General features: G+C 42.4%; 1 protein-coding gene across 4 annotated transcripts in view; it reads left to right on the top strand.

Moving 5' to 3' along the window:
• Nucleotides 1-5086: 5086 nt before the first annotated feature.
• The window catches only part of kcnh1a (potassium voltage-gated channel, subfamily H (eag-related), member 1a), an 88423-nt gene continuing 68434 nt past the window's right edge, over nt 5087-25075 (top strand). For 2 of the 4 annotated variants that reach the window (XM_072690004.1, XM_072690003.1), the window contains exons 1-3: nt 5087-5238; nt 10816-10842; nt 18453-18576. In XM_072690004.1, the coding sequence (XP_072546105.1) occupies nt 5166-5238; nt 10816-10842; nt 18453-18576 (224 nt within the window). In that variant the 5' untranslated portion in view covers nt 5087-5165. The remainder of the gene's footprint in view (nt 5239-10815; nt 10843-18452; nt 18577-25075) is intronic. The other 2 variants (XM_072690006.1, XM_072690005.1) reach the window with 1 other exon arrangement.

Here is a 25075-nt window from a genome sequence, read left to right as displayed (position 1 = left end):
GGATAAAATGATGTATGTTATTGCAATACGTTACTGACTAACTGTACATTAAATGGCCATTTAAACCAAAAACGAGCATTTTGCATTGCACAGCATAGTAGCCCTCAGCCTCAATAGCCTCTATAAACTAATAAACATAACCAGCTGTATGGTATTTAGTGAATATGTGTATTTTCAAAATATATTTAGTTTTAAGACAATAAAGAGATAAAATAATCAATTATATAATTATACATAATAATATAATAACAAAATAAAATAAATATTACTAAACTAATTAACATTAGCAAACGAGAAATAGAAATATGACTAACACTCCACCCAGTTGCAGTTTTCACCTTTAAATTAAGTTATCAAAAAGAGGTTTTCTTGGTCAAGGAACCTGAAAAACTAAGAAACTGAGAAACTATTGTACAGAAAATCTCACTTTAGAAACTACTGGAAATCTCACTTTAGAAACTACTGGAAATCCCACTTTAGAAACTACTGGAAATCTCACTTTAGAAACTACTGTACTGAAAATCTCACTTTAGAAACTACTGGAAATCTCACTTTAGAAACTACTCTACTAGAAATCTCACTTTAGAAACTACTAAAGATCTTACTTTATTAACTACTGAAAATCTCACTTTAGAAACTACTGGAAATCTCACTTTAGAAACTACTGTACTGAAAATCTCACTTTAGAAACTACTGAAAATCTCACTTTAGAAACTACTGTACTGAAAATCTCACTTTATTAACTACTGAAAATCTCACTTTAGAAACTACTCTACTGAAAATCTCACTTTAGAAACTACTGTACTGAAAATCTCACTTTAGAAACTACTGGAAATCTCACTTTAGAAACTACTGTACTGAAAATCTCACTTTAGAAACTACTGAAAATCTCACTTTAGAAACTACTGAAAATCTTACTTTATAAACTACTGTACTGAAAATCTCACTTTAGAAACTACTGAAAATTTCACTTTAGTAATTACTGAAAATCTCACTTTTGAAACTACTAAAAATCTCACTTTAGAAACTACTGAAAATCTCACTTTAGAAACTACTGAAAATCTTACTTTAGAAACTACTGAAAATCTCACTTTAGAAACTACTGTACAGAACATCTCACTTTAGAAACTACTGAAAATCTCACTTTAGAAACTACTCTACTGAAAATCTCACTTTAGAAACTACTGTACTGAAAATCTCACTTTAGAAACTACTGAATAAATCTCACTTTAGAAACTACTGTACTGAAAATCTCACTTTAGAAACTACTGTACAGAACATCTCACTTTATAAACTACTGAAAATCTCACTTTAGAAACTACTGAAAATCTCACTTAAGAAACTACTGTAGAACTACAGGAAATCTTTCAATCAATGCAGCAATAGTTGTATTCCTCATTTAGGCCACAGCACCTCTTTAAAGGCAGTAGCCACATTTGCATCCGACAGACTCACCTGAGGAAGGTGGAAAGGGTGAGGATTCCGACTCGCTGCAATACGGAGTCGACTCGGTGCTGGGCTCTGGAAAAGAGCAGGTAATGTTAAGGTTAGTAATGCTTGAAGGTAATTTATGGTCAAACGATCACTGAAAGTACATAATTATAGTAATAATTTTACACATAAGTCCCAGCTCATAAATAATATATACAATAATACACATTTGATTAATTCTGCCCAAAATATGAACTCAGGCCTAAATAAACTTTACTTACAGCACTTCTCTACTGAAGAAACACAAAGATCAAATTCAGCATTCATCTGATCTAACTGTGCTATGCAGAGATGAAGACCTGGTCAGAGAGAATACCTGAGCTCCCACAGAGCAGAAGAACCAGCACCAGCAGTTGAGGAAGAGGAGTAGTGAGAGAAGCAGAAGTCTGTGTTCCCATTATGGAGTGTTTTCCTCCGTCACCTGCTCAGAGTGTTGTTCAAGTGTCCTGTCCTGTAACCGGGCACACCTGGGTACCTCTGCTACTCTCACAGTGGCCACTGTCCTCCTTTAAATATTGTGACTCTAAGACCCACCCCCTGCAAATGTGTGCTAGAGATAGCTTGTGCTTAGATAACAGGGCTGGGGAAACATTTAAACTATTATTTTAATTAAATGCTTCATTTTATCCCGTTATAATTGGGCTCGCTCGGCAGCGCCCTCTAGTGTCTGCGTGCAAGACACGCACCCTCCACCACTAGTTCTCTGGCTAAGGCTAGTTCGCGGTCGACGTTGGGAACGTGCAGGTGATGCAAATATAAATATAGAATATAAATACTCCTAAACACTCCTCAAACCCTGAAGAGTCTTGCTTATTTATTTTTCATTATTATTTTTATATGCATTTGTTTTTTTAGTACACTGGAGGAAATAGCACTGGTCAGACTCATAGCCATAGCCCAACCAAGCTAAAGGTGCTTAGATCTTTTGGGGGTGCCCAAACTTTTGCATGCTGTTCCTTTTCTTTTTCTCACTGCAAACCGGAGATCAGTTCATCTTACATATCATTTATATTAAATAAATATATATTAAAAAATCCATTAGAGGGTTTATTTAACTTGCTGTCACATCAAGAAAAGGTGTGATGTGACCATTAAAATAACTGATGGATTTTGCATTAGACTGGCAGCCAATCAGATTAGACAGTATGAAAGAAAAAAAAATTGATTTATTAATAATATCTAAACCTGACTGCACTGTAAACCCAGCCGATTTGGGCAAGGCTGAGCGAGGAGGGGCCGTCCCCCAGCTTGCTGACCCCACAGATCTCTGTCGCCATCTGGTGGACGGTACGGAACACTGCAGCGCAGCGCTGCTCTCCCCGTTACTAACGCAGTTGCTTTTAAAAAAGGGCCTAAAAGAGTGAACACACCTAAAACTGTTCAAATACGAGTCTAAACCGAACTGAAACGTTTTTATTTATTATATATATAAAAAAAACAACAGTACATAATCGGGCAAAAAAGAATTCGAAGACGTAAATAGGGAGCAATTCCATATATTTAATTAATATATCTATATTTATTATTATTTTTTTGGGGATACCATTTATTTAAGTTCATACAAATCTCTTAATACGATTTTAAAACAATTTATTTTTATTTTTTCTAGATATAAAGTTAAGAAATACAAACCTTATTTATTTCTCGAGACACTTTTGTGAATCCTACCCCAGAGCTCAATATTCAGGCAGCCAATCAGAGTGCTTGAAACAAGCAGCCAATCAGATTTCAAGGTTCAGACAAACAATCATGTTCATGGACTCAATTAGCCAATCAGATAGCAGTAAAGGCACCGTGGTGGAGATCTGAGCTGTTCTGCGGTCCTCCAGCAGGTGGCGCTTAAAGAGCGGAGAAGATTTTTTTTAAAGATAGTTTTAGATTATATTAATATATTAATTAATATAATAAATATATTATATTATATATGAATAATTAATTAATTTAATGTTTAATGAAAGTATTTGACTTGTCCTGCATTTATTCTGTTGTCGTATATTTTAGCTGTTATTATTTATTTTATGTTTTTATTTCTCTTTTACTGATAATTTACCTATTCCTATTATTACATATTTATGTATTATATTAAAAAGAATTAAAAATAAGTTTTACTTTTCACTGCAAAATCTTCTGGTCTTGGTAAAATGCACACACACAAAAAAATAATAATAAAATAATAAAAAAGTAACGACACCAACAAAAGGTGGCGTCTGTAAAAGACAAACCTCTAAACCTGTGCAGGTTTTCTAGTAACACACAGGTTCAAAGAGTCTTCAGAGAAGACAAGAGTTCTAGATAGAAACAGGAGAACAGAAAGCAGCATTTGGGCTGTATAAATGTTCTAGATCTGGTTAAATGGTTCTTTTGCATGATAAAAAAAACCCCTCGTGAATACAGAAATGACTTTACGTAGCGCCAAATGGGTTCTACTATTGTAACAGTCCTAAAATCAGGTTCTTTAAGGGTTCTTTAGTAAAGGCTGTGGTTCTATTAGACTCAAAGAACCATTTCTCAGCCTGGTTAAATGGTGATCTATGGACAGCGTATTAGATGGTTCTCGCAGAATGTTTTCTAACATGGTTCTGTACAGCATACAGTCCTAAATATGGATTTTTAAGGGTTCTTTAGTGGAGGTGATGGGTTTCATTGGGCTCAGAGAACCATTTGAATACTTAAACGGTTCTTTGCCTAGTGAACTGGTTCTCCTCAGTGATGGTTCTATTTAGCATATAAACAGTGTCACACTGTTGTTACAGTCTTACAACTGGGTTTTTCAAGGGTTCTTTAGTAAAGGTAATGGTTCTATTGGACACAAAGAACCATTTGAATGTTTAAAGGTTCTAGGTTTAAGTTCTGGTTTATTTTCTATGAGAGAAAACCTCTTGATTGTAATTTGTAGAACCATGTACACAAATGGCTTCGTGTGGCACCGGCAAGGGTTCCACTATTGTTACAATTGTTCCAAAACTGGGTTCTTCAAGGGTTCTTTAGTAAAGATGATGGTTCTATTAGACTCAGATATGCCTTTGCCTGGTTAAATAGTTAAATATTCATGTGCAGGACAAGCCTCCTGTAGATGGTTCTTGAAGAACATTGTGCAGCATGGTTCTACATATAGAACCAAAGTTCTTCAAGGGTTCTTTAGTAAAGATGATGGTTCTATTAGACTCAGATTTGCCTTTGCTTGGTTAAATGCTTAAATATTCATGTGCGGGACAAGCCTCCTGTAGATGGTTCTTGAAGAACATTGTGCAACATGGTTCTACATATAGAACCAAGGTTCTTCAAGGGTTCTTTGCAAAAAGTAATGACTGTGCTAGATTCAAAGAACCACTGGAAAGTTTGCCTGGTTGGGTAGTCATGTATGTACTAGGGGAACCTCTTGTATGTGGTTCTTAATAACTGTATGTGGTCTCATAACCTATCTTAGCCTGTAGGTGGCGCCCTCTCATCAACAGAGCCAACCGGGCCCAAAATAAGGAGGCGTGTATGTGTGTGTGTGTGTGTGTGTGTGTGTGTGTGTGTGTGTGTGTGAGTGTGTGTGTGAGTGTGTGTGTGTGAGTGTGTGCATGGTCTCTCCTCCTCGGCTGCCGGAGGAGAGTAGAGCCCCCGGTGTCTGGATCCGTGCTGGAAAGGATCAGCGCTGCGGAGCTGCTCGCCTGCCCGACCGAGGAGCCATGGCGGGCGGCCGCCGGGGTCTGGTGGCCCCGCAGAACACTTTCCTGGAGAACATCGTGCGGAGGTCCAACGGTAAGGCGGCGAGCCGGCCGGGGCTCCGCGCTTTGAGCATCCTCAGACTGGGGGGGGGGTTTGGAGGTTTTTGGGGGGGTGGGGGGTGCAGAACTTTTCCCCCTTTTCAGAGGGGAAAGAAGAAGGACAGCAGGGGGGTCTGGTTATGATCATCACCTGGAGGGGCATCTTCACTGTGATGCTGATGATGTAATTAGTTACAACCCGCTCGCGCCGCGTTACTGTGATACCCACATTAAAAAGCCTTATCAGAGGTAAAACCACTAAAGCATGGTTATTAAATATGAATCTCTGTAATAATAATAATGAATAAGCCCGTCTACTGTAACTACTGCTAAATTACATAACCCGAAGATCTCAGATCAGATGGAGCTAAAAGTTTCTGCATGTTTATGAATACAGTACAGTAATATATATCCAACAAACATGCTTTTAATATCCAGCTATAGCTTGTTTATGATCTCTGAGGTGAGATTTATTAATATTTCTATTAGCTAATGTGAATTAAACATGATCCGGTGCGAGATTAAGTTAGATTAAGTTTTTACCTCGAGTTTAAGATGGTATCCACCTAAATCTTAAGCCTTTCTAGAATTTTCTTTTCTACAATATATATAAATATATAAATATATATATATAGTTTCTGTATGTTTATGAATACGTTATCTAGCTACGTAAAGTGAAGCTAGCTAAATTTGAAGCGTTGTTAGCACATTCGACATAGGTACATAGGTAGCTATATATACACACAAAAATAATATATAGCAAAAATATTCAATAAAAAGGCTTTTAATATCCAGCTATTGGTTGTATATGCTCTCTGTGGTGTTGTGATTTATTATTATTTGTATTAACGTGAATTAAACATGATCCAGTGGGATCTTAAATTAGATTACGTTTTTACGTCGTGTTTAAGCCGGTCTCTAACTAATTCTTAAGCTTATATATATATATATATATATATATATATATATATATATATATATATATATATAGTTTCTGTATGTATATGAATACGTTATCTAGCTACGTAAAGTGAAGCTAGCTAAATTTGAAGCGTTGTTAGCACATTCGACATAGGTACATAGGTAGCTATATATACACACAAAAATAATATATAGCAAAAATGTTCAATAAAAAGGCTTTTAATATCCAGCTATTGGTTGTATATGCTCTCTGTGGTGTTGTGATTTATTATTATTTGTATTAACGTGAATTAAACATGATCCAGTGGGATCTTAAATTAGATTACGTTTTTACGTCGTGTTTAAGCCGGTCTCTAACTAATTCTTAAGCTTATATATATATATATATATATATATATATATATATATATATATATATATATATAGTTTCTGTATGTATATGAATACGTTATCTAGCTACGTAAAGTGAAGCTAGCTAAATTTGAAGCGTTGTTAGCACATTCGACATAGGTACATAGGTAGCTATATATACACACAAAAATAATATATAGCAAAAATATTCAATAAAAAGGCTTTTAATATCCAGCTATTGGTTGTATATGCTCTCTGTGGTGTTGTGATTTATTATTATTTGTATTAACGTGAATTAAACATGATCCAGTGGGATCTTAAATTAGATTACGTTTTTACGTCGTGTTTAAGCCGGTCTCTAACTAATTCTTAAGCTTATATATATATATATATATATATATATATATATATATATATATATATATATATAGTTTCTGTATGTATATGAATACGTTATCTAGCTACGTAAAGTGAAGCTAGCTAAATTTGAAGCGTTGTTAGCACATTCGACATAGGTACATAGGTAGCTATATATACACACAAAAATAATATATAGCAAAAATGTTCAATAAAAAGGCTTTTAATATCCAGCTATTGCTTGTATATGCTCTCTGTGGTGCTGTGATTTATTATTATACATGATTCGGTTCGAAATTAAAGAGTTTTTACCTCTACCTAAATCTTAAGCTTTTCTAAATGAGATTTTATATATATGTATATATATATATATATAAATTAGCACATGTGCTAAGGGACCAGGTTTACACTGTACGACTTTGGGACGATTTTGCTGCTGTAAATTATGGCTAGCACTAGCTAGCTAGCTAAATCAAGTCTGGGCAGTTGAGGAGCTTTTACCAACAGAGCAGAACCTCGAGGCCGTCATACAGTGTGAAGTAGTGATGTCTCGAGGCCGTCATACAGTGTGAAGTAGTGATGTCTCGAGGCCATCATACAGTGTGAGGTAGTGATGTCTCGAGGCCGTCATACAGTGTGAGGTAGTGATGTCTCGAGGCCGTCATACAGTGTGAGGTAGTGATGTCTCGAGGCCGTCATACAGTGTGAGGTAGTGATGTCTTGCGGCCGTCATACAGTGTGAGGTAGTGATGTCTCGAGGCCATCATACAGTGTGAGGTAGTGATGTCTCGAGGCCGTCATACAGTGTGAGGTAGTGATGTCTCGAGGCCGTCATACAGTGTGAGGTAGTGATGTCTCGAGGCCGTCATACAGTGTGAGGTAGTGATGTCTTGCGGCCGTCATACAGTGTGAGGTAGTGATGTCTCGAGGCTGGCATACAGTGTGAGGTAGTGATGTCTCGAGGCCGTCATACAGTGTAAGGTAGTGATGTCTCGAGGCCATCATACAGTGTGAGGTAGTGATGTCTCGAGGCCGTCATACAGTGTGAGGTAGTGATGTCTCGAGGCCGTCATACAGTGTGAGGTAGTGATGTCTCGAGGGCGTCATACAGTGTGAAGTAGTGATGTCTCGAGGCCGTCATACAGTGTGAGGTAGTGATGTCTCGAGGCCGTCATACAGTGTGAGGTAGTGATGTCTCGAGGTCGTCATACAGTGTGAGGTAGTGATGTCTTGAGGTTGTCATACAGTGTGAGGTAGTGATGTCTTGCGGCCGTCATACAGTGTGAGGTAGTGATGTCTCGAGGCCGTCATACAGTGTGAGGTAGTGATGTCTCGAGGCCGTCATACAGTGTAAGGTAGTGATGTCTCGAGGCCGTCATACAGTGTGAGGTAGTGATGTCTCGAGGCTGTCATACAGTGTGAGGTAGTGATGTCTCGAGGCCGTCATACAGTGTGAGGTAGTGATGTCTCGAGGCCGTCATACAGTGTGAGGTAGTGATGTCTCGAGGCTGTCATACAGTGTGAGGTAGCGATGTCTCTAGGCCGTCATACAGTGTGAGGTAGTGATGTCTTGCGGCCGTCATACAGTATGAGGTAGTGATGTCTCGAAGGCCGTCATACAGTGTGAGGTAGTGATGTCTCGAGGCCGTCATACAGTGTGAGGTAGTGATGTCTCGAGGCCTTCATACAGTGTGAGGTAGTGATGTCTCGAGGCCGTCATACAGTATGAGGTAGTGATGTCTCGAGGCCGTCATACAGTGTGAAGTAGTGATGTCTCGAGGCCGTCATACAGTGTGAGGTAGTGATGTCTCGAGGCCGTCATACAGTGTGAAGTAGTGATGTCTCGAGGCCGTCATACAGTGTGAGGTAGTGATGTCTCGAGACCATCATACAGTGTGAGGTAGTGATGTCTTGCGGCCGTCATACAGTGTGAGGTAGTGATGTCTCGAGGCCGTCATACAGTGTAAGGTAGTGATGTCTCGAGGCCGGCATACAGTGTGAGGTAGTGATGTCTCGAGGCAGTCTTACAGTGTGAGGTAGTGATGTCTCGAGGCTGGCATACAGTATGAGGTAGTGATGTCTCGAGGCTGGCATACAGTGTGAGGTAGTGATGTCTCGAGGCCGTCATACAGTGTGAGGTAGTGATGTCTCGAGGCCGTCATACAGTGTGAGGTAGTGATGTCTCGAGGCTGTCATACAGTGTGAGGTAGTGATGTCTCGAGGCCGTCATACAGTGTGAGGTAGTGATGTCTCGAGGCCGTCATACAGTGTGAGGTAGTGATGTCTCGAGGCTGTCATACAGTGTGAGGTAGCGATGTCTCTAGGCCGTCATACAGTGTGAGGTAGTGATGTCTTGCGGCCGTCATACAGTATGAGGTAGTGATGTCTCGAAGGCCGTCATACAGTGTGAGGTAGTGATGTCTCGAGGCCGTCATACAGTGTGAGGTAGTGATGTCTCGAGGCCTTCATACAGTGTGAGGTAGTGATGTCTCGAGGCCGTCATACAGTGTGAGGTAGTGATGTCTCGAGGCCGGCATACAGTGTGAGGTAGTGATGTCTCGAGGCAGTCTTACAGTGTGAGGTAGTGATGTCTCGAGGCTGGCATACAGTATGAGGTAGTGATGTCTCGAGGCTGTCATACAGTGTGAGGTAGTGATGTCTCGAGGCCGTCATACAGTGTGAGGTAGTGATGTCTCGAGGCCGTCATACAGTGTGAGGTAGTGATGTCTCGAGGCTGTCATACAGTGTGAGGTAGTGATGTCTCGAGGCCGTCATACAGTGTGAGGTAGTGATGTCTCGAGGCCATCATACAGTGTGAGGTAGTGATGTCTCGAGGCTGTCATACAGTGTGAGGTAGCGATGTCTCTAGGCCGTCATACAGTGTGAGGTAGTGATGTCTTGCGGCCGTCATACAGTATGAGGTAGTGATGTCTCGAAGGCCGTCATACAGTGTGAGGTAGTGATGTCTCGAGGCCGTCATACAGTGTGAGGTAGTGATGTCTCGAGGCCTTCATACAGTGTGAGGTAGTGATGTCTCGAGGCCGTCATACAGTGTGAGGTAGTGATGTCTCGAGGCAGTCTTACAGTGTGAGGTAGTGATGTCTCGAGGCCGTCATACAGTGTGAGGTAGTGATGTCTCGAGGCTGGCATACAGTGTAAGGTAGTGATGTCTCGAGGCCGTCATACAGTGTGAGGTAGTGATGTCTCGAGGGCGTCATACAGTGTGAGGTAGTGATGTCTTGAGGCCGTCATACAGTGTGAGGTAGTGATGTCTCATGGCCGTCATACAGTGTGAGGTAGTGATGTCTCGAGGCCATCATACAGTGTAAGGTAGTGATGTCTCGAGGCCGTCATACAGTGTGAGGTAGTGATGTCTCGAGGCCGTCATACAGTGTAAGGTAGTGATGTCTCGAGGCCGTCATACAGTGTGAGGTAGTGATGTCTCGAGGCCGTCATACAGTGTGAGGTAGTGATGTCTCGAGGCTGGCATACAGTGTAAGGTAGTGATGTCTCGAGGCCGTCATACAGTGTGAGGTAGTGATGTCTCGAGGCCGTCATACAGTGTGAGGTAGTGATGTCTCGAGGCCGTCATACAGTGTGAGGTAGTGATGCTACGCTACAGTTTAATTTTGACAGTAAATCAGTTTATGTAAGTATTATAATATAGTCGATAGAAGTCCGCGGTACAGTGTAAACCTGGAATTCGCCTCTTCCAAAAATCAAATGAAGACGCTCGAGCTGACCAAATGAACTCTGTAGGGAATTTATCAAAGATTTCGTCTTTGCGTCTTCTGTGTAAATGTAGTGATCCTGGATTTGAGCAAATCTGAAAGTAATGCTGCTACTCGTAGACAACATGCAGTCCCACCAGAGCAGCCTGTAGTGGGAAGAGTCTGTGTTCAGAAATCGAGTGTGATGCTGTAACCTTTTCTCTGTTTTTCAGTTTGGACATTATCACATAGACAGACAGGTACAGCCCTCATGCCCACATGGAGAACACTCCTGACTCTCTCTCTCGCTCTCTCTCGCTCTTTATCTCCTCCACTCTTTGCCTCTCCCACTCTTCCCCACCTCTACATTAACTAACCAGAAGTTCTATACCAATTTCTGTTAATTTACAACCGGACGGACGGACCGACCCGGACCGGACCGTTTCAGAGTCCTGCTCATTAGCACCCCTCTCTCCTGTACGGCTTCCAGACCGTTAATGATTCACTACAGAGACAGAGATAAAAACAACTGGTCCAAAAGGAGACAGAGGCCAGATCAGCTTCACTAGTCTTCCTAAGAGGGACGGCTACCGCTTGGAAAGCATAACATTGTAAAATAACAAATGTTGGCATGGAACGTCTTCTTTTTTTAATTCCTTTTGTTTTTCTTCTCCATAGTGGTGGTGGTGGTGGTGGTGGTGTCGGTAGTGCTGTGTGTGGTGAGGTAGTTCTAGATTAGAAGAGGCATGTAGTGTGTGTTTGAGAACCATCAACATCACAAAAACCCTCTTTTTCCGCTTCCAAACCAAACGCTTCCACGTTACGTGATGTACAATTGTATTTTGTGACATATTTAATATGTTTTTGACCTTTTTTCCCCCACTGCTTCCATGTCCACACGAACACAGTTTGGCAGACGTGCTCAGTACGGTTCCCTCAGCAAGGTTAGCTAACAGTCCTCAGGGCTGCAGAGCCGTTTATGTGGGATGTAGCTAGCTAGCTAGTTGCTAAAAGCTTGTATGTTTACCTTGCAGCCAAAAACACACAAGAAAAAGGTCAAGGATTGCGTATGTCTTCAGAAAATGAGTGAACGCAGCGCAATCCATCGTTCAATAAGTGTCAAATGCTAAATCTCACAAATCCTGAATGTAAACAGTGGGCCTGTTAGCATTAGCATCACAACATGCTAATGCTAACAATCAGACTCTGGCTGGCATGAGTTTAGTAACGACAGTAACGACTCAAATCTGAGTGACTGATGCTGAAAGGGACAGAAAGCTGAATGCTAACGTTTTGTGGCGCTATGGGTGGTTAGCTAAGCTAATGCTAGCTTAGTTAGTGTAGCTAAAGGTGTGGCTGTTAGCTGTTAGCTTGTTAGCGTTTTTATTTATATATACTTACATTACTTATGTTTTTAAGGGGTTATGTAGTTTTTGTTGACTAATTAAAGTTCAAGTGTTGCTAAAGTTCAGCTTTTTACACAGTTTTTAGTCCTAAATTGATTTTTGAATTTATTTATTTTTTATTATTATTTATCCAAAATAAACCATTGCAATTTCATAGCAAAATCACCTTAGTGACCACCCTAGCAATAGCTTGGCAACGTTATTGTGTTGTTTCATCCGTCCATGAGTTTCCTTTTGAAATGGAAGGTGCTCTATGTAGCTGTTAGCTTGTTAGCCATCGCTACACTACGTTTGTGCACAGTGTTTACCCTTCTTTGAGATATTACTCGCAATAGTATAATTTCATCTGTCCATAGGTTTCTTGTTAGACACTGGAGAACCTAAATACCCTGTCCAAAGGTCTGCACCCATCCTGTCCAGGTATTAAGAGGCATTAAGAGGGACCTTGGTACCCTGGGGTACCACAGAATCCACCTAATAACTGTAGCAACTACTTACCAATCAATATCATAACATCCCCCTGGGATACCATAGAAGCCACTGTAGGAACTATTACCAACTACCTAGCAACACCATAGCAGGCTCCTAGCAAGTAATTAGCAGCACCATAGCAACCATGAAGCAACACCTTTGCAACTACTTACCAACCACTTAGTGACTCTATAACAACCACCTAGAAACACCACAGCAAACACCCAGCAGCCACATAGTAACATCATAGCAAATCCCTGGTATACTATAGCAACTACAACATCACTGTAGCACTGTGATGGCTAGACAGTCAGGTCAGAACATCTGCAAAACATCAGGCAGGTCTTGAGGGGTGTTCCTGGAATGCAGTCGTCAGCACCAACCACAAAAGTGCTTAGCAACTTAGCAACATCATAGCAACCACCTGGGATACCATAGAAACCACCTAGCAACACTGTAGTAACTACTTACCAACCACTTAGCCACACCATAGCAAGCACCTAGGAACACAATAGCAAACACCTAGCAACTACTTAGCAGGACCATAGCAACCCCTGGGATACCATAGAAACCACCTAGCAACACTGTAGTAACTACTTACCAACCACTTAGGAACACCAGAGCAAACATCTAGCAACTACTTAGCAGCACCATTGCAACCACCTGGAATTCAAGGATATTAAGATGAACCTTGTCCTCACTTTGCTACAATAACAGCTTCTATTTATGTGAAAAGGATTTACAGTAAATATTGGATAATTGCTGTGAGGATCTGATTGCTTTCAGCCATGAATGCACCAGTGATTGCGGGTATTGACGTTGGTTGATTAATTCTGGCACTCCAACTCGTCCCAGAGGTATTATACGGATCTTCATCAGCCAGCTTCTAGCTAACGTCAGGCTTAGTTGGATCTAACCCTGGATTATCTTCTCACTGAAGTGGATTGGTGTTTACTAAGAGACATCGCCATGGAAACTTATGTTGCATGCCCAACATGCTCCAGGGCTGGGTACGTTCAGGGATCGTAAACATCTCTGGGCCAATCAGGGCCAAGTTTCTGATGGAGGTTTAGTCTATGAGACGTTTGTGACCTCAGTCATGCGACAAGTGTAACTCTGCAGCGGAGGAAATGAATCCATAGAGAGAACGGAAACTATTTATTGCTCCAGTAAGCACTGACACGTTGTCAGCGGCGACAGTGTTGCCCTTTGCGGTTCTGAACGATTCTCTTGCTATCTCTGTAGGTGGCATGAAAGCTGTTGATGTTTTCTAGCGTGTGCATACAGCGATCAGCCCTGACACTGTATCCACAGACGAGTTACGATGGCACTCGTCAAGGGGTGGGAAGATTAGGCAGCAAGTGAACCGTCAGCTCCTGAAGATCTGATGAGTTGAAAGCAGGAAAAATGGACAAGGGGAAGAATCCGAGACACTTAGGCACAAGGTCCAAACCGTGACGGCCAGATGACCGGGTCAGAACATCTCTAAGACATCAGGCAGGTCTTGCTCCAAGGAACAACCAACTGGGATGCCAAAGCAACTGCCTAGCAACACCAAAGCAACCACCTCAACACACCCTGGCAACACCGAATCAATCATCTTGCAACACCATAGAACTACATACCAAACATGTAGCAACACCATAGCAACCCCCTGCGATACCATAGGACCACCTGGAAACACTGTAGTAACTACTTACCAACCACTTAGCAAACCCATAGCAAGCATCAAGAAACACCACAGCAAACACCTAGCAACTACTTAGCAACATCATAGCAACCCCTGGGATACCATAGGACCACCTAGCAACACTGTAGCAACTATTTAGCAATATTACAGCAACCCCTTAGGATACCATAGAAACCACCTAGCAACACTGTACCAACTACTTACCAACCACTAAAACCATAGCAAGCACCTAGAAACACCACAGGAAACACATAGCAACTACTTAGCAACATCATAGAAACCCCCTGCAATACCAAAGGACCACCTAGAAATACTGTAGCAACTACCTACCAACCACTTAGCAACATCATAGCAACCCCCTGCAATACCATATGACCACCTAGAAACACCGTAGCAACTACTTACCATCCACTTAGCAACACCATAGAAACCGCCTGGGATACCACAGAAACCACCTAGCAACACTGTAGTAACAACTTACCAACCACTTAGGAACACCACAGCAAACACCTAGCAACTACTTATCAGCACCATTGCAAACCCCTGCAATACCATAGGACCACCTAGAAACACTGTAGCAACTTCTTACCAATCACTTAGCAATATCATAGCGACCCCCTGGGATACCATAGAAACCACCTAGCAACACTGTAGTAACTACTTACCAACCACTTAGGAACACCACAGCAAACACCTAGCAACTACTTAGCAGCACCATTGCAACCACGTGGAATACCATAGCAACCACCTAGCAAAAACACCCTAGTGACCATCCTAGCAACAGCATAGCAACCACCTGGAGGTGGGAACCATGCCTAGAAATGCTGGTTTCTAGGTTCAGTGTTATTTTTTTAGGTGTGGAAGATGTTCAGCTTGCAGCTTTTATGACAGACTCGTTTTAGAAGCCAATCACAGGCTTAGTGGCTCGTTTTTTTTCTGAAGGTAAAAATGTTAAATTAGGTCCACGGCTGAATCCCCCGGAGCTGAAAGTGCAGCTTTGCGTGCGAATCCTGATGTCCCACGTTTGACATTTCTTAAATGTCGGCTCAGCAATGCGACACCCTGATAAATTACACTGGAACTTTCTACTACTTGACTGTCCAGAATGACGGCTCAGGAATGGGCCAAGATTGCCATTACCTAGCCTCCGGCACTGGAGCCTGCGCGAGCGGGACAGCTGAGAGGAGGCAGCGATGACAGTTCTCCGAGATTTGGCTCGGATGTTTGTTTCTATTCAGCTGCTCTCCCATGATGTGGCGCTGGATATTCCACCCGTAGGGACCTCATGCGCTGTTTCTCTGCAGCTGTCAACTGAATCGGGATAGTTTGAGAGAGCTGGGCTGCCTCGGTGGATCTTCCTTCCTGCTCCAGCTTTGGTAAAGTGGAAGAGATAAACACGCTCGTGTTTTAGTGTCTCGGTGACAAAGTGGGAGACTTAGGTCTCTGTTATGATAGGCGTTACAGTACGTATACTGTGGACAGAAATGTAGCGTGGCCCCTGTAGAATTTTGCCCAGCACTCTTAAAAGGTTTATATGTGAAGGAGGAAGAATTAAACAAGCGAATGGAGTCGTCACAACCCTTTAAGTCGGAAAGGTGTTGCTGATGTACAGCCCGTTACATAACTGGAAAGGTGGGTAGATAAGGGATTAGCTTAACTAGAAACCGCACTGGGATCAGACTGGCGTTGTAAGGATATTAATAATAATGCTAATGTAGCTATAAACAGTGGAGAGCCCTTATCTTAATACGAATAATAACTTACCAAGGTGTTGGAACAGGACCCTTATGCCTATATGGCCGCAACTTAGACAATGATGTCATAGCCATGACTCAGTTAGACGTGGCAGAAAGATAAAAGCAACCCGTAGCAACCTAGCCATTGGCCACCTTAACATTGCCCTTAACCTCAATGGGGAGAAGATGGGTAAGTCATGGCCACAACCCAGTAAGGTGTGGGAACACGGTAATTCAGGCCACAACTTGGACCCCGTCTACATCTGGTGGTCTGGAGACGCATTTGAGCCACATGTTATAGCAGTGGGAACGCATCCGTCTCTCCAAGATGCATGCGACGACCAAAGCTCCTCCTAGTACAACCGAAACGCCAGTTAGAAGAAGTTCATAAGAATGGTCGTATAATGTAATTCTCCAGGTTTTCCAAGTTCTCAGATATTCCCTCAGATTTTTCATACAGCCCACGTCCCGCCGGTGAGCCAAAAGTGTTACTACGAAGTCCCTGTAGTTACTAAGTAATACACCTTAGGCATATTATGTGCAATAAGCTATGAAGTGTTAAGGGGTCAAGACACTCCTTGTTGTTTTCTTATTTAGGCCGATTGTAACATTGAATTTATGCTGTATTTCACAGCTTATCATAAACAGTGCCAAATAGCATTTATTATTTTCCAGTGTTCAGTTAAACCTGTGCGCACAATGTAGGAAAAACAGAATCAAGCTAGAGCTAGAAGTGAATTTTCCTGGCGTAGAAATGAACTCTATTGTAATCCAATTAAATAAGACTTTAATTCTGTAATTCAACCATTTAAACTGATCATTTTAGAGGCTGACCTTCTGACCTCTTACACTCTAAGACAAGTGTAAGGGTAAAGATTTTTTTTAGAGAATAGAAATTGTTTTTAAAAAGTTAAAGTTAAATGTTAAGATGACAAATCTGATTTTTTAAGAATATCAGTTTATCTTAACGTTATTTTTTAAGCATAAAGTTAAGGGGGAAAAATCAAGAAGAATTTCTTTCTTAGAACGCTTTTGTGAATCCAGGCCTAGATACTAGTCTTATGTCTGTGAATCTTTTTCCGCAGTTATGCTATTTTGTTCGCCGAAGCCAGAAAGAAGTCTCTGCAAAGAGTGTACTGAGGCCTTTAGTAAAGCCAGAGAACGAGACAGTGAAGTCGTTTCCATGATCTAGCTCGGCATGGGAGTAAGATCATTTGTAGCAACGCCTCTGTAAGGTGTAGAAACAAGACAGTTGAATTGTGGCCATGACTTGGTATCACATAAAAGATAATTAAGTTGTGGCCACAACATAGTTATAAGTAGGAATTAGATTATATTGTCATAGCCATGACTTAGTGAGGTGTGGGTACGAGATCATTAACCCATGGAAACAAGATAATAAAGTCATAACCATGACTTGGTAACCCATGGAAACAAGATAATTGAACTCAGTCACGACTTAATATGGTGTGAATAAGATGTGGGAATGAGATAATTGTGTCCAAAACTTAGTTATGAGTGGGCATAAGATAATGAAGTCAAAGTCATGACTTAGTGAGGTTTGGAAATGAGATAATTAACTCATGTCCATGACTTAGTAACACATGGTAACTAGATAATGAAGTCACAACTTAATATGTTGTGGGAATGAGATAATTAAGTCATATCCAAAACTAGGTCAGGGGTGGGAACAAGATAATTAAATTATGCCCATCACATGGAAACAAGATAATTGAACTCATAGTCACGACTTAATATGGTGTGGGAATGAGATAACTAAGTCATAGTTATGACTAAGTCACTAAGTGTGTGGGAATGAGATAATTAATGAGATAATTAAGTTGTGACCAAAACTTAGTTACGAGTGCACATAAGATAATGAAGTCAAAGTCATGACTTAATGAGGTGTGAGAATGAGATACTTAACTCATGGTCACAACTTAGTAACACTTGAAGACGAGATAATGAGGTCAAAACAAAGACTTAGTAATGCATTAAAAAGGAGATAATTGAGCCATAACCACGACTTAGTTACGCATGGAAATGAGATAAAGAACTCATCATCAAAGCTAAAACTCATTAAGGTGTGGGAGCAAGATACTGTAATTGAGTTTTGATAATTAAGTTGTTCTAATTAAAACATGAGCACTTAGGCATTTAGGAATATTTAGTAATGCATGGGAAAGAGTTAATGCAGTCATGATAATCAAGCCGAGGCCATGATTTAGTAAGACTTGGGAACGAGATAATTAAGCCGTGATAATTAAGTCGTTCCCACCACTTACTAAGTTGTGGAATTGCGTTAAGATTCTGTTCCCACACCAGTGGGGCTTCGTAGAGTAGTGCCACTTACGGAGTTCAGCTAAAAAGGTCACAAAGAGGGTTTTAGTCCATACGACCTCTACGTCTCATAGCTTCAACCACCATAACAGCGCACACCCTTCCTCCTCCTCATGATATTCCCATAGTGACCGACCTGGATGTCACCCTTTGGTCTTTAACCATGTACCTGGTCATTCTCTCTGCTTCCCTGTCCCCCCCTTCCCTCTCTCTCTTTATTCCCACAGACACAAACTTTGTGCTGGGGAACGCACAGATTGTGGACTGGCCCATCGTCTACAGTAACGATGGCTTCTGCAAACTCTCCGGATATCACCGTGCCGAGGTCATGCAGAAGAGCAGCACCTGCAGGTAACAGTTAGCGAAGTTAACGTCTGCCTGGGACCTTATTTTTATCAGAAACACCTACTCTGACACATCCTACCCCCCCGTACACATCCCATCCCCCTTGACACATCCCATCCCCCTGGACACATCCTATCCCCCCGGACACATCCTATCCCCCCGGACACATCCTATGCCCTCTAACGCCATCTTACCACATCTCTAGCCAGTCGAGCTGATCCCCCTTTGATTGTATTAGCTATCATGCTACTAGTTAGCCAGCCGAGCTGGCCCACCCCCTCGACTGTATTAGCTATCATGCTACTAGTTCGCCAGTCGAGCTAATCCCCCTTCTACTGTATTAGCTATCATGCTACTGGTTAGCCAGTCGAGCTGATCCCCCTTCAATTGTATTAGCTAGCCTGCTACTGGTTAGCCAGCCGATGTAGCTAGCATGCTACTGGTTAGCCAACCGAGCTGGCCCACCCCCTCGACTGTATTAGCTATCATGCTACTAGTTTGCCAGTCTAGCTAATCCCCCTTCGATTGTATTAGCTATCATGCTACTAGTTAGCCAGCCGAAGTAGCTAGCATGCTACTGGTTAGCCAGCCGAGCTGGCCCACCCCTTCGACTGTATTAGCTATCATGCTACTGGTTAGCCAGTCGAGCTGATCCCCCTTCGATGGTATTAGCTATCATGCTACTGGTTCGCCAGTCGAGCTGATCCCCCTTCGACTGTATTAGCTATCATGCTACTAGTTCACCAGTCGAGCTGATCCCCCTTCGATGGTATTAGCTAGCATGCGACTGGTTAGCCAGCCGAGTCCCCCCCCCCCTTCACAGTGTGTTTTATCTAGTCTAGTGGTAGTTGTTTTTTTTCTTTATTGCTTTATTATTTTATTTGGACTGCAATTATCTGCTGATCTTGCACAAGGTTAGTGCAAGTGCACGATAGCTAGCTTTAGCGGTTGGGATCAGCTCTTTATTCCAGCGTAGCAACAACGATATTATATCGTTGAATTCGTGCTAATAAGTGTTTCAGATTGAATAAATAAAGTTCAATATCAACGATTTATCGAGATTCGTTAACCTTCATGAATCCAGTACAGCTGACACAAAACAACCTGTTGACCTACTTTGACCTGCCTCTGATTGGCCGAATCCAGAAGGGCAGTCAAAACTGATCTTCGCTGGTATCGTAGCCCATCCAAGCGTACGTATCAGATCCGGTCATAACAAAACGGACATGACAAATCTGAGCTGAGAGCTGTGCTCCGCTGTCCAAACCAAGCCATGGTGATTCTCCGGTGAGAAGAATTTCTGGGATTAGCCTCCAGATGGCTGACCCGTTAAGACGTGATATTTCAACTCATTTCCCCACACATGGGGATAATCAACGAGGCAGGAGAGAAGGAGAGAGCTGGGAGGAGATGCGAGGAGATGAAGAGCAGTTTTAAAGCGATAGTTCAGTCAGCTAGGACATGTTTGGTGCCTGAAGCTTGCTTCTGTCTTCCAGAAAAAAATGTCCTGATTGGTGATCAGATGAGGACAGAGGCCAGAACTTCTGCCTGGTATCTTCAGATTTCGAGCGATCTTCGGCTTGGCAGGGTTTGTCCCTAGTCTGGTCTTAATGTGTCCTGGTCGTCTTGTTCACTCCCTCGGTTTTGTCTTGAGAATTTATACATCCTGTTCTCCGCCCTGACTCTGTGTTGCCTGCTCCTGGTCTTGGTGTTGAATTGGTCGCACTCAGTCCCGGTCTTGGTTCTAGACACGTTCTCGGTCTTGACTCTGAATGGATGTGTGCTGGTTTCTGTCTTGACTGTCCTGTCTCTCCCGCTGCTGGTCTTGGTACCGAATTGTCTCATTTGCGGCTGGTCTTGGTCTTGTTGACTCTGTCTGGCCCGCTTCTGGTCTCAGCCTTGACAGAATCAGTGTGGTCTGTTCTCTGTCTTGACCCAGCCTTGCTAGTCTTCGGTTCGAGGTCAGCCTTGACTCGGTCTTGGTCTTGCCTCTTTTTCAGTCTTGATTCGAAATCAGAATCTGTGTGTCCTGGTCTCAGTCTTGACTGGGTATCCATGTGTCCTGGCCTCAGTCTTGACTCTGTCTCAACTGCTCTGGGTCTTGACCTGGTGTCACCGCTTCTAGTTTGAGTCTTGACTCAGAATCGATATGTCCTGGTCTTGGTTTAGACTCTAAATCAATGTTGTCCTGGTCTCTGTCTTGACTGGACTCTGTCTCAGTCTTGATACCGATGTCTTGGTCTTGGTCTTGATTGGACCCGGCCTTTCTCGTCCTAGGTTCAGCCTTGACTCGGTCTTGCCTGCTCCCGGTCTTGGTCTTGCCTCTTTTATAGTCTTGATTCGAAATCAGAATCTATGTGTCCTGGTCTCGGTCTTGACTGGGTATCCATGTGTCCTGGCCTCAGTCTTGACTCTGTCTCAACTGCTCTGGGTCTTGACTCAGAATCGAAATGTCCTGGTCTTGGTTTAGACTCTAAATCAATGTTGTCCTGGTCATGTCCTCAGTCTTGATACCGATGTCTTGGTGTCCAGGTCTCTTGAATCTTGCCCAATTCTGGCCTTGACTCAGAATTAATGTGCCTTGGTCTCAGTCTTGACTTGGAATCTGTGTGTCTTGGTCTCAGTCTTAACTCGGCCTTAACTGCTTCTGATCTTAACTGCCTCCCAGTCCTGGTACCTGGCTCTTTTCTATGTCTCAGTCTTGATTTCTCCCAGAATTGACGTATCCTGGTCTTGACTCGACTTGACTTGACTTGAAATCAATGTGCCCTGGCCTCTGTCTTGACTCGGAACCGATGCGTCCTGGAATCAGTCTTGACTCAGTCTCACTCTCTCCAGGTCTTAGTCCTGACTATGTCTCAGTCTTTACTTGAAATGTCTGGGTCTCGATGTGTCTTGATCTCTGTCTTGACTCAGTCTCACTCTCTCCTGGTCTTGGTCTTGACTATGTCTCTGTTTTGACTTGGAATTGATATGTCCTGGTCTTGGTCATGACTCAAGGCGTCTCGATGTGCCTTGCTCTTCATCTTGACTCATCCTCACCGAATGGTCTTGACTACAAGTAACACAACTGGTGCATTGTCGGAATCTGGAATCCCCTGATGTTTTTTTCCATTCTGAAAGATAAGGGACAACAGATGGTTCAGTCTGATGACCGGTAGTGAGGCTCAGAACCAGGGGCAACACTACAGAAGCATCACCAGACACGTCTTGGCTCATTGGCTGTATTTGGGGTAGGGTGGGAAATTGTGTCCATTTAATTTCTGGCCAAACCTTTATGCTTTAGTAGCTTTCATTTTCACAGTCTGGTTTATGGCAGATGTGCTGGTGTGTGTGTGTGTGTGTGTGTGTGTGTGTGTGACAGAGAGACAGACAGAGAAAATGGGCTGTTCCTGCCAGCGCTAATGCAGAAGCAGGCTGATATTCATCAGGTTTGCTCGCTTGCCTAACACACAAGACAAGCTCATTACAGTCACAGGCCGAGCGCCGTTCAAAGAGAAACTTTATTTTTAGACCCCGGGAACAGAACATTCCCCCCATCTCTCTCTCTCTCTCTCTCTCTCTCTCTCTCTCTCTCTCCCCCTCTCACCTTCTCACCCTATCTCTCCTTCTCACCCTATCTCTCTATCTAGCTCTCTCTGTCTCGCCCTCCCTATCTCTCTCTCTCTCCTTTTCTCTCTCTCCCTCTCTCCTTCTCACCCTATCTCTCTCTCTCACACACACTCTCTATCTCTCCCTATATCTCTATCTAGCTCTCTCTATCTCTCCCTCCCTATCTCTCTCTCTCTCCTTTTCTCTCTCTCCCTCTCTCCTTCTCACCCTATCTCTCTCTCTCACACACACTCTCTATCTCTCCCTCTCTCTCTCTCCCTATCTCTCTATCTAGCTCTCTCTATCTCTCCCTCCCTATCTCTCTCTCTCTCCTTTTCTCTCTCTCCCTCTCTCCTTCTCACCCTATCTCTCTCTCTCACACACACTCTCTATCTCTCCCTCTCTCTCTCTCCCTATCTCTCTATCTAGCTCTCTCTATCTCTCCCTCCCTATCTCTCTCTCTCTCCTTTTCTCTCTCTCCCTCTCTCCTTCTCACCCTAGCTCTCTCTCTCACACACACTATCTCTCTATCTCTCCCTCTCTTTCTCACCTTATCGCTCTCTATCTCTCTCTCCCTCTTTCTCCCTCCCTATCTCTCTCTCTCCTTTTCTCTCTCTCTCTCACACACTATCTCTCTATCTCTCCCTCTCTCTTTCTCACCCTATCGCTCTCTATCTCTCTCCCTCTCTCCCTCTGTCTTTCTCTCTCTCACCCTATCTCGCTCTATCTCTCACTCGCTCCCTCTCTTCCTCCCTATCTCTCTCTCCCTGTCTCTCTCTCTATCTCTCTCTCCCTCTCTCCCTATCTTTCTCGTCCCCTCTCTCCCTTTCTCCCTCTCTTTCTCTTGCCCCCTCTCTCTTTATCTCTCTCCCTCCCTCCCTAGCATAGCTTTTTCACCATTACAACTATTCATTCCTTCTCGCTCGCTCGCTCTCTCTTTTTCTCTCACCATCTCTCACTCTCTCTCTCTCTCTCTCTCTCTCTCTCTCCATCCTAAACACTGCAGTTGTACGTTAGCTGTTGGCTGCAGATGGAATAATCTGATCAGCATACTGTGTACATTCAGTGTGTCTAGACCGATTCAGTCTAATGAGTAAATAGAGAGCTTTTAGACGCTTTTCAGCCATGAAGAGGGAGAGAGAGAGTGAGAGAGAGAGCGAGCGGGAGAGAGACATTAGAAAGATGTGGTGTTGAACTGAGGCCTGCAGAATGTACAGTGGTCTCTACACACAGCTCTTTTCCCTCATTTATTTAAATATAATTCTGTAGTGTGAAATTTGATATTTGAGCCACAGTTTTTTTGAACCATGCTGAAGTCACACTGCAGGGCAATTTTGAGATTTGGCGTAAAAATTGGAATAAATCCAATAATAATCAGAGACGCTAATGGCCTGGCAAAGACGTGACGGAGACCATCAGGCTGGGATTCGATGAAACTATGAGATGAACTTGTTTGAAATTCTCAGTTTGTTATGTTGTTTAACGCAGAATTCTTTCATTTCAGATATTTAATTTAAGGGTGTCACACGAAAGGACAACGAGCACTTTACAAAAACCCTTGTGCACATATCATGGACTTTACAGGGGACTTCAGTGACCTTAAATGACCACCACTACCTTCCAGTGAGAAATTACACCCTGTGGGAGACCATGGTTTGATTCCCGGTTTGGGTGACTGTGCTGTGCTACATCAATAAGAGCCCTTGGGCAAGACTCCTAATAAGACTCCTAAGTTGCTCTGGATAAGAGCGTCAGCTAAAGACTGTAAATGTAGCGTAAATGTAAATGAATTGCGTAATCTCAGTATATGGGGTCACACCGGAGGACATGTTTTTTCACAGGTTTCTACACTTTTAAAAATCTATGGATGAAAAAAAAATTGCCATTTGCGCTAACTTTTTGAGCTGCACTGGAGACAGTCACACCACAGGACATTTTATTTATTTGGCGTAACAAATATTAATGATCAAAGACGCTAAATGCCTGCTGTTTTCTGTCCTCTCTCAGCTTCATGTACAGGGTGTACAGATAACGTTCGGCTGACATTCGAGAACTATGAGATGAACTTGTTTGAAATCCTATAAGTTTTTAGGATTATGTTGTTCTTTTATTTAAAATATTACATTCAAGGGTGTCACACCAAAGGAAAAAAAAACTGTCATGGGCTTCACTCACATGACCTTATATGAGGTCCTTCAACTAAATAAATAACGCTGCCCCGGTGGAATTGGCTGAATTAATATCAGTAGATAGTGTCACACTGGAGGACACGGTTTTCACAGGTTTCTACACTGTTAAAAGTATATGGATGAAAACAAAATGATGAATTACTGCAATCAGGTCTCACTTTTCTAACAGTCATGATTTCTTGGAGACAGTCACACCACAGGACAGTTCTGAGATTTGGCATAAAATATGAATAAATCTAATTACTATCAGAGACGCTAAATGCCGGCTGTTTTCTGTCCTCTCTTAGCTTTATGTACGGGGAACACATGGACAAAGACGCGACAGAGAAAGTTCGGCTGATGTTCGAGAACTATGAGATGAACTCGTTTGAAATCCTATGATTATTTTTTTAAGATGATGTTGTTTAACATTAAGTTCTTTTATTTAAAATATTACATTTAAGGGTGTCACACTAAAGGACAACTACAAAAGGACTTTACAAAAAAACTGTCATGGGCTTCACTCACATGACCTTACATAAGGTCCTTCAACTACATAAATAACGCTGCCCCGGTGGAATTGGCATTAAATTAATATCAGTAGAGAGTGTCACACCGGAGGACACGGTTTCCACAGGTTTCTACACTCTTAAAAGTATATGGATGAAAACAAAATGATGAATGATGAGGTCTCACTTTTCTAAATGTCTACATTTCTTGGAGGTGCACTGGAGACAGTCACACCA

This window comes from Salminus brasiliensis, chromosome 10 (assembly GCF_030463535.1).
Source record: "Salminus brasiliensis chromosome 10, fSalBra1.hap2, whole genome shotgun sequence".
Classification (NCBI taxonomy): domain Eukaryota; kingdom Metazoa; phylum Chordata; class Actinopteri; order Characiformes; family Bryconidae; genus Salminus; species Salminus brasiliensis.
This window is presented reverse-complemented; position numbering and strand designations above follow the sequence as displayed.